Genomic DNA, 17534 nt, shown 5'->3' with positions numbered 1-17534 from the left:
AATCATGAATAATGGTCGTATCTGGGTCCTTCCTGACCATCTGACAAACATATGCGAAGATATGCAACATATATTGGCATCCAACAGTCCATCTTTATTCATAAACTGGTTAAAGCGCACTTATTATTCTAATATTTTGTTAAACAACTGCAAAAGCGGTAGTCAGCGTAGCCGCTTGCACAGTGCACATGCTTCGAACATTTACATACACTTGACGAATAATTTGCAGACCACAAGTTCCCCCAGCACGACCACCACCATCGTTTCCTCCTCCACCTCCTGTGGCCAGACCTCCGTAAGAAACAAGAATACCTTACGATATTTTTTCATTCGTCAGTCGTATAAAATACCATCTATGAAACCGCTGCGTGGCCCCTTACAGACCGCCACCACCTCCTCCGCCCAGACCCCCTCCAGGGCTTCCTCCGGCGGCGAGACCACCGTAAGACTTTTCTAGCCTCTCCAGACACTTATTTGAACATTTGAACTTATTTGAGGTAGTCCGTAGCTTCGAGGATGCACTTATTGCAAGGATTACGACAACGAAAATGGCCCCATCGAGTTTTCCAGCTCAGTGTTTGGATGTGATGTGCGCATTAGGGCTTGAGCATTCTATGTTAGCAGACATGAATGGCTTGACAGATTAGCCTGGAGAACACGTATATCATGCGCCAGTCATTCGACATGACTATGAGCACACAATAATTTTCTTTTCCCTCAGGAACTGAAGTGTCTGCACGCGAGTGCGCACTCTGACGACATCTTTTTAATAGAGTCGCAATTACATATGAACAATGTAGAGTCTTCTGTATTTCTCCATCGTTTTTTCTTACTTTCTCGCGCCTGTCACCTTAAAGGAAGTGATTTTGATATTTATCCGTGGCCACTTTCTTTCTCCTTTTACGATTTTTTGTTTATTCGAGTACGCTAAATGTTTGTTCATTCGAGTACGCTAAATGTTTTGTTTATTCGAGTACGCTAAATGAATAGTTTGTGTTAATAATTACCTACAAATCCACACTGTGCTCGGGTAGAAAGTGAACTGTGTTGTCTCCTTACGATGCTTACAAAGAATATGTTGTGCTTCAGTGCCTTCTCAACTTCAGGTCACGCATCCTTGATCACTCTGCCACTCCGCGTATAGCGCAAGAAAGGAGTCACTCAGCTGCTTGCAGTATAACATATTGATATAACCTACGGTTTTCTCTTTTCTCTTTAGGCAAAGTGGTGCGAGAGCACAATTTTCTTCTGTCATCCTGATATTCTTCAACATAAAAGTTCAAGGTGCACATTCATACAGAGTCGCAGAGTGGGAATCAGTATGAACAAAATAATGCCGTATGTTAGCGTACTAGGAATAATTGCTACTGCGTATTTGCCGCACCTACCTTGTCACGGTAGAGTACTGACTGTTTTCTACACTCACGTGCCTAGTACCCAACGACCTTCCCCTCGGCCCCCACCAGCATACCAGCCCCCAGCACCTCCTGTGGCCAGACCACCGTAAGATGTTATGGCTTTCGCATAAAAATTATTTATGCATGATCGAATGATCCACACTGACTGTTCAATCGAATTTTAAACCATCCTTTCCTTCCTCAAGACCTCTTCAAGGACCACCACCTTTCGCCAGACCACCTTAAGTAGCCATTACCTACTTTGATGTATCTAAAAGATTCGTAACACAGCCCACGGTATAAGACTGCACGCGAAAAAGGCACTACTACAAATCACCCATTACCGCCGTGCCATACCCGTTTTACACTGTTTGGTCGCTATCTTGGCTCTCTCGGCGAACTTATTTGATAGGAACGATAAGTTCATCCCGGATCGTTCGCTCTAGATTGTGCGAACCAACGGCAACACCATTTTTTCAACCACGTCACCAATTACCAGATACACCACTTTTCTATAGCACGAAGCGGTCACCGTCTTCAAAAACAAAGAGGACTGCACAGTTTTGCTTGATACTGAGGGGGAAAGAACTTTGTGTTTTGTGGCCTTCCCATATGTTAGTGTGCTCTGTACCATTTGGGGTCATGAATTCTCTCTGAATGCTGATTGAGCTGCAATTTTTACGTCTACAGCATTCAGCAACTTCGATTTTTTGCGAGTATGGCAGTGGTTGTGTTCTCTATGGTATATTTTTCGTCTATTCGATAATTAGGCTGGACTGCCAATAAAAAAATGCTGATACGCAGCTGCTTATACATAGCTGCCTAAATAAGATCGATCGTGTGATACGGACTTGTGCTGTCTTAGCGTGTTCTGGCGCTGACGTTCCTCATGTTACTTTCCCAAATTAGCTATGCAGCAAGCATTTATTTGCCTTGTAGGTTGGTGACAGCGGGTTTGAAGTTTTTGCCCTTTTTGACCCTGCTGATCATGGCTGAACTATAAATGTGCAAAAGCGTGGAAACGCCTTTATCGTAGTCTATCTAAACCTTCTCTCATACAGTAGGTTGCATTTCTCGTTTATTGTGGAATAGTCTCACCAACCATTGTTTGCATTTTGTAAATCCTGAATTTTGATAACATGCGCTTATTATAGGAACTGATTCTAAATCACGGTCATTGATTTGTCCTTCCCAACCACCTGACACGCAAATGCGAAGATATGCAACGTATATTGGCATCCAACAGTCGATATCTTTTCATACTCAGTAAAGTGCGCTTATTCTAATATTTCGTTACACCATTGCAAATGCCGTAATCGGCGTAGTGGCTTGAACAATGTACATGCTTGGAACCTTTGCATTAGCTTGACGAATAATTTGCAGACCACAAGTTCCCCCAGCGCGACCGCCGCCATCGTTTCCTCCTCCACCTCCAGTGGCCAGACCTCCGTAAGAAATGACAATACGTTACCATACTTTTCTTTTCATTCGTCAGCTCTATAAAATATTATTCATAAAACCGCTACATCGTACCTTACAGACCACCACCACCTCCTCCGTCCAGACCCCCTCCAGGGCTTCCTCCGGTGGCGAGACCACCGTGAGACTTTTCTGGCCTCTCCAGACTATTTATTTGAACATCGCGCAGCAAGTCTATAGAGAAAAGCTTTTAAAATTACCTTATTTACAGCCCACCTGGTCCACCGTACCAACCACCGGCACCTGCGCCAAGACCACCGTATGTGAACGCTTAAATATGAATGTTATACCTTTTTTTGTGTAAACGTACTGACAAACAATTTGATGGCAGCTGTTTGCCTTAGTGCAGCGCAAAAATTTCCTGGTCGCAGTGTCTAACGGTTGAAATCTTACGCGAAAAACGCCGTGGTACTAATCGCAATGTAGCTACATTGCTAGGATGTAGATTTGTGCTCAGAATGGGGCTACAATGTTGGCACAGTGCTGATTATCTTTTAGCTGCTATGTGGGCATAATGAGTAACTCAAGGTAGGAATTGCAAATAATGATTACTGGATTTGAGAAGGCGAGCGGAAAGGTTGGTCTGAAAAATATAATGCAGAAAGCCAAAGTTAAGTTCAGCAGTCTCGGAAGAGAACAGTGCTTTGCGATAGGTAGCGAGGCACTGGAAGTGATGAAGTAATACGACTACTTAGGACAGGTAGTGACTGTGGAGCCGGACCATGAGACATAAGTAACTAGAAGAATGAGAATGGGCTGAAGAGCATTGGCAGGCATTATGGAATCATAAATGGTATTTTGCCTCTATCCTTCAAGAGAAAGGTATATAACAGCTGTATGTTACCGGTACTTATCTACGGGCCACAAACCCGGAGGCCTACAAAAAGGGTTCAAATTGAACCGAGGACGATGCAGCGAGCCATGGAAAGGAAAATGATAGGTGTAACCTTAAGGGACAAGACATGAGCGGAGTGGGTCAGGGAAGAAGCGGGTGTTAAGGACAGCTTAATCGCAATAAGAGGAGATATGAGAACGGGCGAGGCACGTCGCGCGTGTGCAAGATAACCGCTGGTCATTAAGAGTAACAGACGCGATTCCAACAGAAGGCAAGCGGGTGAGGGGGAGGCAGAAAGCTAAGCGGGCAGATGAGATTAAGAAGCTTGCGGTGATAACGTGGCTCAGCAACCACATGATCGGGTTGATTGGCGAAAGATGGGAGAGGCTTCGGCTTTTAATAGCGACCGGCAATCATAAGCAATGACCCTTTCAAGGCCGTCTCTCGCCTGTACAAGTCGTCCTTCGCGATTGGCTTGGCGATGCGCTTACGCTAGGTAGACGCTACGAAGGACCGACTACAAAGAACCAGGACACAGTTTAACAGAACGAGCGCAAACTTCGACTGGTGTCATTATTGATGCAGAGTCGATATAAATAAAAATTCAAAGAACACGTGGAAAGAGATAGCCGGAGTTAATTTTATTGATGACTCACTGATACATGTTTCGGCGCCCAGAGATGCCATGAGAGCAGCTTTGTAAACTATTCTCTCTCTGTCGTCTTTTATGCGCTTCATAATTGTTTCTTTTTTTCGAAATGAGGTACGCATATGTGCATTGGTTACAATGGGTAGCTTTGTTCTCGGGGTGGGTAATCTGTTGACCTGTGACACCTGGGCTCTCTGAGCCTAGTGTTACCGCACCTCGAGGTCTGCCGGGTATACTTTCTTCCGCATGTTAATAGTAAACTGTATACAACTGCTACATCACACTGAACGAAGCTTGTAGTATTTTACATTTCTCTCTTTCTTGCGTTCCTGGTGTGTTATTAACTGTCTTGCACAACCCTAGTAATTTTTGAGGCGCTCAAAAAAGTATCTTGTGGATCTAGGGCATAACCACGGGTCGTTGCACTTGTTTTTCGGTTTCTACTTTTTTTTGCAGAAATATTACGAAGCATTTTTTTCAGCAATAGCGACAATTATTAAATCAGGCAATCTGCTAGCTTATAACTTAGCTACCTGTACATTCAAAGTCTTTGAAATCACGTGATCGCATGAGTTATTAATAGATTGGAAAGACATGTCTGCGCAACACTTCTTTCAACGAGTTTCCCATGGCCGCTATGCTAGCTCACAAGGCCTTTGTCACCTTTCGTCATACATGCCCAAGATGTGTGCCGGGGGTTTAAGTGTAATTCTACGTCGTCGAATTTCATAACATTCTGGTTCGGTACTTCTATCGTCAATTTTAATCCTTTGAACACATCATGAAAGGCGTCCAACACATATTGCGCAGTCGTTTGTAACTGACACTCAGCATCGAAACACAAAAGAAAATCGTCCACATACCGAAAACAGGCTATGACACTTAATTCTTCTCATCTTTGCTTGAGGATTCGGTCCCCTTTTGAAATAAACAAATTACACAGGACAGGAGCGATACATGACCCGATTGGTATTCCTTCTCATTGCACAAACACAGTTAAGTCGTGTTTCACACATAATGACTGCAGATATATCCGTAGCTGTTCCAGAAATTCTTGCACTCCCGTCAGACATTCATTCATAAACTTTGTGCTGTCATTGCGTCGATGCTATATATATCTTCAGTGGCTTGAACTGCTTGCACTTGCAGAATGTTGTAGATCATGTCTTTCACATCCACTGATCGGCACCTAAACGGTCGGTCTTTCTTCAAAAATTCTATGACAACCTGAGAGCCATTTATGGGGTACGGGTCGTCAGCTTGAAGAACCGACCGATGTGTTTTTAAATGTCTTTCAGTTTGGTTTAGCCATGACTCCTTATGTTCAAACACAACCCTAAACGTGCTGTCCTCTTTGTGCGTTTTAAACGCGAAGGATGGACGGAGTCCGACTTACCTCCTAGCTTTGATCCTTTTCTGGAGACTCGGCAGGCCTATTCTACCGCATGTTTTACTAGCTTTCTTCCGTAAGTCTTCTAGCCCTCGTTGGTCCATATCTGTTGCATTGAAATTCTTGTTCAGAGCTTGCAATGCCTTTCTTCATAATCATCATGATTCAAGACCACAAATCGCGCTATCTTGTCTGATAAAAGTAGCCTTAAATTATTGCTTGTCAGGAACCAGATAGTATCATTCAAATAGCTCCCCACATGTTCCCTTTCATGATTTTTCTTGAAGCATTCAACCCTTTGTGAAATACGTTCGCTTTTGCGTTCATCAGGAATTCGCTCTGGAATAATGTGCACGATTCCTCAAAACTGTACCGGTTTGAGATGCGGTCGTATTGTAAATATGGGACCTTCATTCAGCGTGCACTTTACCATTTCTGGAAAATGGCAGCCCGAGAGGTTCCTGTGCCCATTTTCGTCGCCTGTTCGACTCTTTTCTTTCCTTGGAAGACTGGAGAAGGTCACTTTCCACCTCGTCTCACCAAGCTGTTCTGTCATGGCCAAGTATTGCCTTGTCATGGCTCTGCGCTGTGTCACTGTCCCACGTAGAAGCACATGTAGCCTGGGTATTATGTTTGAAAATGCGAACCTGCCTTCAGCTTTCCTTTCGAAGTACCTGGCAGAGCCTTCTGGATGTCTTCTCTATAGGTGCTAACTGTCCAAGTAACAGCTGAAGCACCGAGTTCGCCAGTCCTTGTGAAAGAGCATAGGTCAGGGTCCGTGTACGTACTATTTCTTGTGCGATGCATTCATCGAAGTAGTATACCCGCTGTATTGCGGGTGGTAGGCGGTCGTCGTGCAGTAATTTGGCTGACCAGATTGCCTTATCTGTTGTAAAGGGCCTCCCGTAAAAGCCATGCCCCTACCAGTGATGATATATGGAGCACTGTGTAATAGCATGATGCTCCAAAGGACACTGCAAAATCTAGCTCTCTCGTACATCATTACGACAGGATCAAACAGCTTTAAGGACGGGACGGTGAGAGTGCCGCTTGTCGCTCTCTGAACGTCCCGTCTCTACCGGTATTTGCTCCGCTTCTGAAAGTATGTTCGAAGATAAATCGGCTACTTCGACCGCAGTAGCTTTTTCATTTCGCCATAGCGGGTTATGATCTCAGCGGCTAATGAATTTCCTTTATTAGCTGCAAGATGTGACCAGTGGCACCAGCGTAAGGAAGAAAGTAGGAGTTCCCAGGTGCTCCTTGTGCTGCTTTTAGTCGGCACTGTTCCAAGCGCTGTAGTTACCCGGACCTTGCCATGTAGTGTTCACTTCAGACTGCAAAACAGCGCGAAAAAGGAGGATACAGAAAGAAACAGACAGGACCAGCGCTTCTGTGTCCTCGTTCTTCGCGCTCTTCCGCAGTCATGAAGTCATACCAACAAGATCAGTCCCATACCCTTTTAGTGTTCACTCGCTGACTTTGGCGGATAGGGGTCGTCACGAAATCGGCCCCCATGTCCACCAAAATTAGACCTAAAATGAAACTCGTACGAGTGAAAGTATAGCCTCCGGCCGCCCTTCTCCGTGGTAGTCTATGCCTAATGCGCCGCTCCTACAGTTGGCGCGTATTGCCGCGGACAAAAAGTGTACGTGTTAAAAAGTGCTCTTGACTGCTGTGTGCAAAGTTTGGCTGAATGCTTTAAGTTCCTGGCAGTCCGATAGTACGTTACAGCAATGTGACGCACATAACTGGTTCCCTATGCCACTTACAATGCAGATGGACGATACTGTAACACCTAATCTTCATCAGCTCTTCACAATGCTAGCAAAATCACAAGCAAAGCTAGTATTTGTGTTTCGTCATTTTTAAGCTATTAATATTGACATTCCTCAAGAAATAAGCAAAGCGAAAACATATTCCCTACGCAAAACATATTCTCCCCCATTCACAGACCTCGGCGCCCCCCAGGACGACCACCGCCTGCCTATACTCCTCCGCCCCCCTCGGCGAGACCACCGTAAGGAGCTCGACATCTTCGTGTGATTTTGGATAATTAGAGCGTTTGCAATAACCACGCCGTCACTACATTAAATTCAACAGGTGTTACACTCTTACACAAGGAGCCGAAAGCCGGCTTCTACTCATGTAAACAAGTGAGCCGCTACGAGAAAGTACTTTAGTATGGCATTTAACCGACCTCTTCAACACGCTATACGAGCACTTTTGTCTTTGTCTTTTTCAAAGGTGTGGAGACATTATCAACGCATCTACTTAGCGTCTCTCAGGCAATACGCCAATGGGCACCTGCCCAGGAACTTGAAATAATTTTGGTAACTATGTTGGTCCATAACTTTCGAATTACTTTTCTGAGATATTAAACATAATGTGTCGCGTATTCAGTGCGTATTACATCTATAAACGCACTCACGTTAACAGATGTTATATTGAGTGGCAGAAGCGGGGAATAGCATCAGGAGTCACACGATGTTAATTGTTTAACAAGTAGGTGGCTGATGGCTGCTAACTGATTTCAAAGGCCTCAGCTGTAATGCCTCATCGGCATCATCATCATCATCATCATCATCATCATCGTAATCATGACCCACAACATCAACATAATATATTGGTACGTAGGTGCGCGTACTGCCTTACTGACGAGTAGTGAGTACTCGCCACTGTAATGGTGCCCTTGGTGAGTTTACAGCGGCCAACTACTTCGCAAAGTAGCAGGCAAGGGCTCAAGGCGCATTGACGTCACACTCAGAACAGCTGTGGCGGTGGCGGTTGTCGGCGGCGCTACTCCACAGTGGTGAACGCGCGATAGAGTGTCTGCGCCCTGCGGAACGCGGCTTTCACCTTCGTGCGTTACACGAGTGTAACACCTGCCGAACTTTTCTAAGCACATTGAAAAGTGTATTTCCCCCAAGCATTGTGCCTAGGCCGCCTTTATCGCTGTCCCATAGTGGAGTGCATTGCAATGTAAATCGTACGTTTTTTTTTGTTTTTATCGCGGCTTAAGTAATCAAGGAATCCGGTTCAGAACAGTGCCGCTGTGCTCCCGGCATTGTCCGTGCGCACTTGTTGCGAGCTTAGCAGCACAACCTCACAATCCTCAACAGGGCCTAAATAACCCCATCGGTTAATGGTCTACCATGAAATCGTGCAATCGATAAAATCACTTTCGATGTTCCCGTGTGTATGCTGGACAGGCGCAAAATATATCTTCAAGTGTTTCTGGCAATTCACAGTGACAACAATCGAGACCGGTGTCACTACAGCCGATCGTGTATGCATAACGCCTTGTGAAGGGCACAACAAAACGAATCCTCTGAACCACACTTCTGATGTTTCGCTGTAGTTAACGAGGCGTCTGAAACCTCATTTGTCACCCATGTTTGTTGCGCATTAGGCAACGAAACAAGGAGTTAGACTTTGTTCGTGACCAAAGACCAACAGCAGCATACATTTAATCATGAGATTTTCCTGCTCACTTTGACAGTAAAGAAAGGGCTGAACTTAGCTACGAATGAAGTTCTTTGGAAAGTTATTCTCCTAAAAAATCATTTCCACATACGTTACGTTGCGTAGCACTCACGTGATGTGGGTCACACAACAAGCAATCACGTAATTTCTGCTTCCAGCTTCTAATGAATAATATCTGAATTTTCTACAAGCATTTAAATGCTGTGATGGAAGAATCAGTTTCTCTATACACGTTGTGTATCGCGTTAACCTAAAACTATCTTAAATAGAAAAGCTTTATTGCGGAACTGGGAGTTTCTGACGATTATTTTTCATCAGTCAGTTCTTTTCCTGGTCTCTATAAACAAGTAGGATGTATAGTAATGCTGGCATTTAGTTGACCATGAACAAAACATTTTGGTAGAATAAAGAGACACTTCTCATTGGCGTATGCGAATGTAAGTCTTTTAACCTTCGTAATAACCTAATCACTATTTTCCAGACCACAGTTTCCGTCGCCACAACCCCCGCCCTCATTCCCACCTCCACCTCCTGTGGCCAGACCTCCGTAAGAAACGCCTAAACCCTGCCCTCTTTCAACTTTCTGAAGTACCCAAATTATTTTAGCCATGAAACCGCATGAAATTTCCGTTACAGACCCCCACCACCTCCTCCACGAAGGCCCCCTCCAGGGCCTCCTCCAGTGGCGAGACCCCCGTAAGACTTTCAAGTCCAACCTTTCTAACTTCCGTGCATTTTTTCAACAACTAACGGAAAAATCGTTACTTCCACATTTTTAGCCCCCTGGGTCCCCCTTATCAGCCACCAGCACCCTCACCTAGACCACCGTATGTGTATATTTTGATATTTCCATAAAGTCGTCCATACCAATATGCCAGGGCTTAGCCACAAATCTTGTTAGGGGGGAGGGGGGGGGTGGATTCAACCATTCTTTTGCATGTTCGTGGGAGTTTTTCTATGTGTTCCTGTATATACGTTAATCCACATTTGGAAATTTTCCTGTGCCTCCCTGTGGCTCCCTGGGGCTACGCCAATGCGTTATGCAGTTGTCTTCCTCAACGCATATACAACTCAAACTAGTGAGACTTCAGCTTTTTATCTAAGAATTTCTGATCGCTTTGATCACTGAAATTATTATTTTTAGCTGCTGCTCACTTCCTTCCTCTATGACATAAGGGAATGCCCCCACCATCAACCCTTTCAATATGAAAACAAAACAAAAAGCATAGAATTAGTACAGACTATAGAGAAAAAGCTCCCTAGGGCCCATGCATTTGAGTCTCCCACCACAAGGGCGCCGCCATGGCCGCCATTACACTACCCCGCGAACGTTAGCAGTTCCTGAAACGCTTGCACGACCTGATGGTAGTATTCAGTTTTCATAGAAGTTAGTGAAAATGAAAGTGAGGTTGCGTAAAGTAGACTTGTAAGCACGTGCCAGCAGAAAGCGCACACAACGACGTTCTGCGATTCACAAAACCCTCAATCAGCCACGACCTCGAACTCAAGTGGATATGGTGGCGCCGTCTAGAAAAAGCGAGTGCAAACACTCATTCCTGCACCACGAGTCCTACGCTCAGTAGATTACGTAATATAATCTTAAATATTTTCTCAGAATATTAGAAATAGACCCCAAACCCTCTTCGCACGTCTCTCATGCGTCAAAATGCTTGTGTTTGATTTATATTGCCAGTATAAGTAGTGTTGCGTAGCGCGAATTTTAGCCATTCTGTAAATAATTGCAAGGGCAACACTGACCATTGTAGGGTTAATGGCGGCGTCCTTGTGGTCGGCGTTCTTTCGGCCCAGCTTTTCATCTAGTGTCTGTACTAACCATATGCCAAAAGAAACCGAAAGCGTGTTCTCCCTTCATCCTTTTTTTTTTATGATGATGAGTTTCCGCTTCCCAGAACCAACCGGCACGCCAGCTTTTCCATTGTTATTTTATAGTCCCTCTTTTAGGCGCTCTGTTAGCGTTCTATTTGCACGTTTTCATTGTTTTATGGCATTTTTAGGATAAGGGTGTGTCACACCCGAAAATTGACCCGATGGAACACGAGGCATTGTTACGTATTCGGTGGCTGGGAGACAGCCGGTCCCAGCAAACAGACGACCACGTAGTGCCAGGAATACAAAACCCGATTTATTCAATGCGACGCACTTTTAAGCGCCTCGTAGCCAACCGGAGGGTGGCAGAAAAAAAAAGAAAAGAAGATAACGCAGCAAGCTGGGCAATCTTATCCGAAGGCCCCAACGTAGATTGAGACAAGCACCGCGAACGTTACAACATACACAAATGGCTCTAATGTGTGTGCCTTTTATGTGTTCCCTCGTGTCATATGTGAGGTGTGCTCCATTTTAATTTGAATACTATAGTCCTCAATGCTAACTTGTTTTGTATGCTATGTATGTGAAGCTTTGGAAGCTAATAGCGAATGCTGGTATTTAATAGAAGGAAAATGCAGCCTCTCACTAGAATCAAAGGAAACTGATGATTGGCTTAGCATACGGTGCGAAGGCTTTTAAACTTTCACACTAACCTAATCACTATTTTGCAGACCACAATTTCCCTCGCCACAACCCCCACCTTCATTTCCACCTCCACCTCCTGTGGCCAGACCTCCGTAAGAAACGCCTAAACCTTGCACTCTTTCAATATTCAGAAGTACCCATACTATTTTAGCCATGAACCCGCATGGAATTTTCCTTACAGACCCCCACCACCTCCTCCACGAAGACCCCCTCCTGTGGCGAGACCCCCGTAAGACTTTCAAGCCCAACCCTTCTAACTTCCTTACAACTTTTCAACGGGTAACGGAAAAATCGTTATTTCTACATTTCCAGCCCCCCCGGTCCACCTTATCAGCCACCAGCACCCTCGCCTAGACCACCGTATGAGTATATCTTGATATTTCTATGCAGTCGTTCATACCGTTAAAGCGTTATGTTTGTGAATGTATTTTCTTCCATTTCAGTTGGTAGTCTGTTTTTCCTGAGGTGCGAGTTCCACAGCTATATATTTTTCTACGCTATTATGCCCACCGTGTAAACGAAATAACCAATAGACAAAATAAGTACAAAAAGTTGAAAATGGATCATGGGCATCAGTCGTCAAAGTTCGTGAGAAAACGCTGTAACTCCGGCTCAAGTATATGCACGTGTGCACGCAGCCACGTTATTCAACTCAGCTATGCTACAAAAGCAACCAGGCATGGCGCATTCATACCGAAGCTATGAACAGGCTCTCGGAAATGCACATGGATTGATTACAACAATCGCGCAATTACCCTTGTGCGAAGATGTCTGGAATATAGAATCAATGAGGCCAACACAGTTCTTGAGCATACGAAATTAAACAGCGGCATTTCCTTAATCTCGGGCATATTTCTTCTCCGGAATCATAACAAAGGGCGAGAAGGCTTACGTGGAGCAATTACTGATTTTCTGTGGTGTTGCGGGCCAAAAGATTGATGTGATTATAGGGCACGCTGCTCTTGGGGACCTCAGCAGCTTATAAGCGCGACACCTTAGCAGCTAAGCTAATACGGCAGCTACTTCTATCATACTGTATAGCCATCTATTTGAACTGAACTTTGTAGCGATTGCACATGCAAACTTATGCCTTCAGTGTGCTCCGGTGTGCCCCTAATCACTTCATTAAAGGTTTCAATCCGATATCTGGTCACATGCCGCTTAGTCGCGTCGCGAAGAAATATTAAAATGAGAGCAGTCCTCATTACAAAACGAATTCTTGTGATGTGAAATTATGGATGCACTTGAGTTTTATATTTGGGTGAACAGGTAGACGCGTTTCAGTTTTGTATTTGGGGCTTAATCACGGCACGCATATGACTAGCATTATTAGTTTTAGGTCAGTTAAATTCAATACGTGATCGAAAGCTGTGTCTACTTGTCCTTTCAGTATGAAGTGCGAATACTGGGAATCCATTGTCATGCTTAGAATTTAGCTCGCTTATGCATGCATGCCATGATAGAACATTCACCTGAAGAACAGCCGATTGTGCATACATTATAGCCTAGTACCTCCTGTATATTTTTTCATTCTTGTGTTATTCAGACGTTTCGAGCCTCCTCAGTGATAGCGCTATTCTTGGTTTCCTTAGATTTCTTGAACGCATTTAGCGCTTCTTGATAGAATTTGTTTTCACGAACACACGCAGACGTTAACGTGGCAACCCACTGTCATGCACGACTTGCGCTTGGGCGAGTTGGTTCACAATTTGCTGAAAGTTCATTGCTCTTCCTGTGTTCTGTGTCTTTCTCTTCCCTGTCTTTTTTTCTCGCTGCCTTTTCCATCTCATTTTTTTTTTAATTTGATGTGTGCTAGCTCTCTTTCTTCTTTACTGCCACTCCATGAATAACTTAAGAAAGGAGACACCCAGCTGATTACAATATAACATATTTATCTAACCTATGGTTTTCCCTTTTCTCTTCAAGCAAAGTAGTACGATAGCAAAATTGTCTTCTATCATCTTACTATTTGAAACATAACAGTAGAAGGTCTACATTCATGCAGAGTTGAAATTGGTATCGACAAAATAATGGCATATGTTAGCGTCCAAGGAATAATCACTACTGCGTATTTGCCGCAATTTGTGACGGCAGAGTACTGACTGCTTTGTGCATTCACATACCTAGAACCCAGCGTCCTTCCCCAAGGCCACCACCTGCATACCAGCCCCCAGCACCACCTGTGGCCAGACCACCGTAAGACGTTATCGCCTTCACAGAAGCATTCTTTATGCGTGATCATATCGCACGCACTAGCTGTTCAGTCCTATTTTACACAATCTTCTCTTTCCTCAAGGCCTCCTCAAGGACCACCACCTTTTGCCAGACGACCGTGACTAGCTGTTACTCACCTTGATTTTATATAAAAGATCTGTAACACAGCCCACGCACTAACACTGCTCGTGAAATGTGCGCTACTACAAATCACCACTTTTCCCCCGCCATGCACATTTCCCACTGTTTGGTCGAGATCTTCGTTCTCTCGGCGAACTTCTCCAGTGTTAACGATAAGTTCATCCCAGATTGTTCGCTCCAGATTGTCCGAACCACCAGTTACCAGATACATCACATTTGTCAAGCACGAAGCGGTCTTTATAAACAAATAGGATTACGCAGTTAGGGGGAAACAGCTTTGTCTTTCGTGGCCGCATGTCCTTTGTCCCATTTGGGGTTATCTATTTCGACTGAGCCGCAATTTTTACTTCTACAGCATTCAGCAACGTTAATTTTAGGCGAGTATGACAGTGGTGATGTTCGGTACAGACTATTATGCGTCTATTCAATAATTAGACTGAGCTGACCTTAACAAAATGTTGATATGCAGCTACTTGTTCATACGTGCGTATTACTGGACACTGAGTACTGGGCATCTTTATCTGCTAATGACCATAAAGAGCAGTACCTTGATTCAGATCAGAGATGTTGTATTCACCCACTTACCGTTTCGCAGATTTATCGTTAATATTGAATTGAGTTTATTGACAGCAAGGCTGCGAGGATGACCAGGCAAAAAAGCTGCATTGACCAGCTTGAGGGGAACCTGGCCACCTCATACACTGGGCAGCTTCACAGCGGTCAAAAAGAAACACACGGTATACATAATGCATGAATGCATAATAATGAACTAACTACATAATGAACTACTGCATAATGCCTAACTAACTAAATATAAAAGGAAATCCAAAAAACGGCAGGAAGTGGAAGATGGAAGCTTGCGATGAAAAAATTCGTAAACAGGGGGTGGGTGCTCGAGCCGACGTTTCGACAAGTGGACTTGTCTTCTTCAAGGCTGGAACTGATTTCCTTAGCTATCGTGTGTATATGCTTCGTGCCCTCTACAGAGTGGGGGTGGGGGAGGAGGGGAGAGGCCGCCCTGTCGAACTGTGTGAGTCATAAGGAAGGCGGAAAAAAAGAAAAAAAACAACAAAAAGCGGGGGGGCGGGAGAGGGGAGGGTGTACGTTTCGCTGAATGATTGTCAGTGGAAGCACCGGGCATTTTAACAATAGTAGGTTCGTAATTCCTAGAACAAGGGCTTAACTCTCGTTGGTTTGCGTTGTGTATGTACCATACCGAATCGATTCAAGGGCCCCCTTAGAAACGTTAATACCTTTAACGTTAATATTTTCTGTCCCTTGGGGACCGGAAGTTTGACTGAAGTATGTAAAGTTTGAGATCTTCTAAATTATGACCTGCTATATTAAAATGCTCTGCCACTGCTTTCGGTAACTTCTTCGCCGTGTCCGCTCGATGCCTTTTTAATCTAACGTTAACAGGTTGTCCCGTTTCGCCAAGGTACCGTTTTAATATAAATATAATATATAATATAAAAGGCGAACACAATATTGCATATCCAGATGCGTTTACGTCCCTAGTTAGCCTGACCGCAAGATTTTATTTGCGAAGAGGTAGATTATTACACAAGTATCGTTCTTAGCATGTTCTTGCACTGACGTTCCTCCTCTTAGATGAGGAATTTAATTAGCTATGCAGCAAGCTTTTCATTGCCTAGCAGGTTTGCGTCAGTGGGCTTGAAGTTTTTGATAGTGCTAATTATGGTTAAACTATAAATGTGCAAGTGTGTAAGCGCCTTTATCGCACTGTCTTTTTTACTGTTCTTTCTAGCAGAAGATTGTGTTTGCTCGGTTATTGTGGAATAGTGGGTCATCAATCATAGGCCTGCGCAGGGTTCCTCTTCAGGGAGGGGGTGGGGGGCAAGGCGGGCCAAGGTTCATTGCAGCCCTCCCCCCCCCTCCCTATTAAGTCATTGTATGAGGCAGACATTGCGCCCCCCTCCCTGCGCACTCCTATGTCATCAACCGTTGTTTTAGTTTTGCAAATCCTGAATTCTGCTAATATTCGCGTATTACACGAGCTGATTATCAATGATGGTCGTCTCTGTGTTCATCCCATCCGCCTTACACACAAATGCGAAGATATACAACATATCTTGGCGTCCGTCAGCCAATTAGTTTTCATAAGTCGTAAAGTGCACGTATTCTAATATTTCGTTGCACTGTTGCAAAGGCGGTAGTCAGCATATCCGCGTCCACAATGTGCATGCTTGGAACCTTTACATGCACTTGACGAATAATTTGCAGACCACAAGTTCCCCCAGCACGACCACCACCATCGTTTCCTCCTCCACCTCCTGTGGCCAGACCTCCGTAAGAAACGAGAATACTTTATCCTACCTCACCCTCATTATAGTATAAAATGTCATCTATAAAGCCGCTACATGGTTTCTTACAGACCACCACCACTTCCTCCGTCCAGACCCCCTCCTGGGCTTCCTCCAGTAGCTAGACCACCGTAAGGCTTTCCTGGCGTCTCTTGAATATTTCGCTAAAAATTGCTCAGTAGAGTTTTAGAGCCAACACATTATCATTTCCAGCCCCCCTGGTCCACCATACCAACCACCAGCACCTGCACCTAGGCCACCGTATGAAACCATTTCAATATTATTACTATAGCTTATTTTCTTTATCAATTTTATACTCCAGCACTTGGGCGCTTGCCGCAATATTTCACTACATGGCTCATTTTTTTATATATACATAAACTCTTTGTGAAAGCGCACGTATTCTAATATTTCGTTGCACTATTGCAAAGGCGGTAGTCAGCATATCCGCGTCCACTGTGTGCATGTTTGGAACCTTTACATGCACTTGACGAATAATTTGCAGACCACAAGTTCCCCCAGCACGACCACCACCATCGTTTCCTCCTACACCTCCTGTGGCCAGACCTCCGTAAGAAACGAGAATACTTTATCCTACCTCCCCCTCATTATAGTATAAAATGTCATCTATGAAGCCGCTACATGGTTTCTTACAGACCACCACCACTTCCTCCGTCCAGACCCCCTCCTGGGCTTCCTCCAGTAGCTAGACCACCGTAAGGCTTTCCTGGCGTCTCTTGAATATTTCGCTAAAAATTGCTCAGTAGAGTTTTAGAGCCAACACATTATCATTTTCGCGTTTCCAGCCCCCCCGGTCCACCATACCAACCACCAGCACCTGCACCTAGGCCACCGTATGAATGCATTTCAATATTATTACTATAGCTTGTTTTTTTTATCAATTTTATATTGGAGCACTTGGGCGCTTGCCGCAATATTTCACGACACGGCTAATTTTTATATATACATAAGCTCTTTGCGAAAGTGCCGTTGTCGACTATCTCTAACCGCATCTGTTGATAGTCGCTTTGATGTTAGACGTTAGACTTGAATTTCTTTCTGACATGTTGCTGGATGCTTTGACAATGAT

At 44.4% G+C, this 17534-nt stretch overlaps 1 protein-coding gene across 1 annotated transcript in view; it reads left to right on the top strand.

The window, feature by feature from the left end:
• The window catches only part of LOC119380888 (basic proline-rich protein), a 188822-nt gene extending 171803 nt beyond the window's left edge, over positions 1-17019 (top strand). The window contains exons 27-34 of the mRNA XM_049412809.1: positions 230-295; positions 383-442; positions 1435-1503; positions 9870-9929; positions 11792-11857; positions 16516-16575; positions 16658-16705; positions 16950-17019. Of these exons, the coding sequence (XP_049268766.1) occupies positions 230-295; positions 383-442; positions 1435-1503; positions 9870-9929; positions 11792-11857; positions 16516-16575; positions 16658-16705; positions 16950-17019 (499 nt within the window). The remainder of the gene's footprint in view (positions 1-229; positions 296-382; positions 443-1434; positions 1504-9869; positions 9930-11791; positions 11858-16515; positions 16576-16657; positions 16706-16949) is intronic.
• The last annotated feature ends 515 nt before the right edge of the window (positions 17020-17534 follow it).

The sequence above is a fragment of the Rhipicephalus sanguineus genome, chromosome 1 (genome assembly GCF_013339695.2).
Source record: "Rhipicephalus sanguineus isolate Rsan-2018 chromosome 1, BIME_Rsan_1.4, whole genome shotgun sequence".
Taxonomy (NCBI): domain Eukaryota; kingdom Metazoa; phylum Arthropoda; class Arachnida; order Ixodida; family Ixodidae; genus Rhipicephalus; species Rhipicephalus sanguineus.
This window is presented reverse-complemented; position numbering and strand designations above follow the sequence as displayed.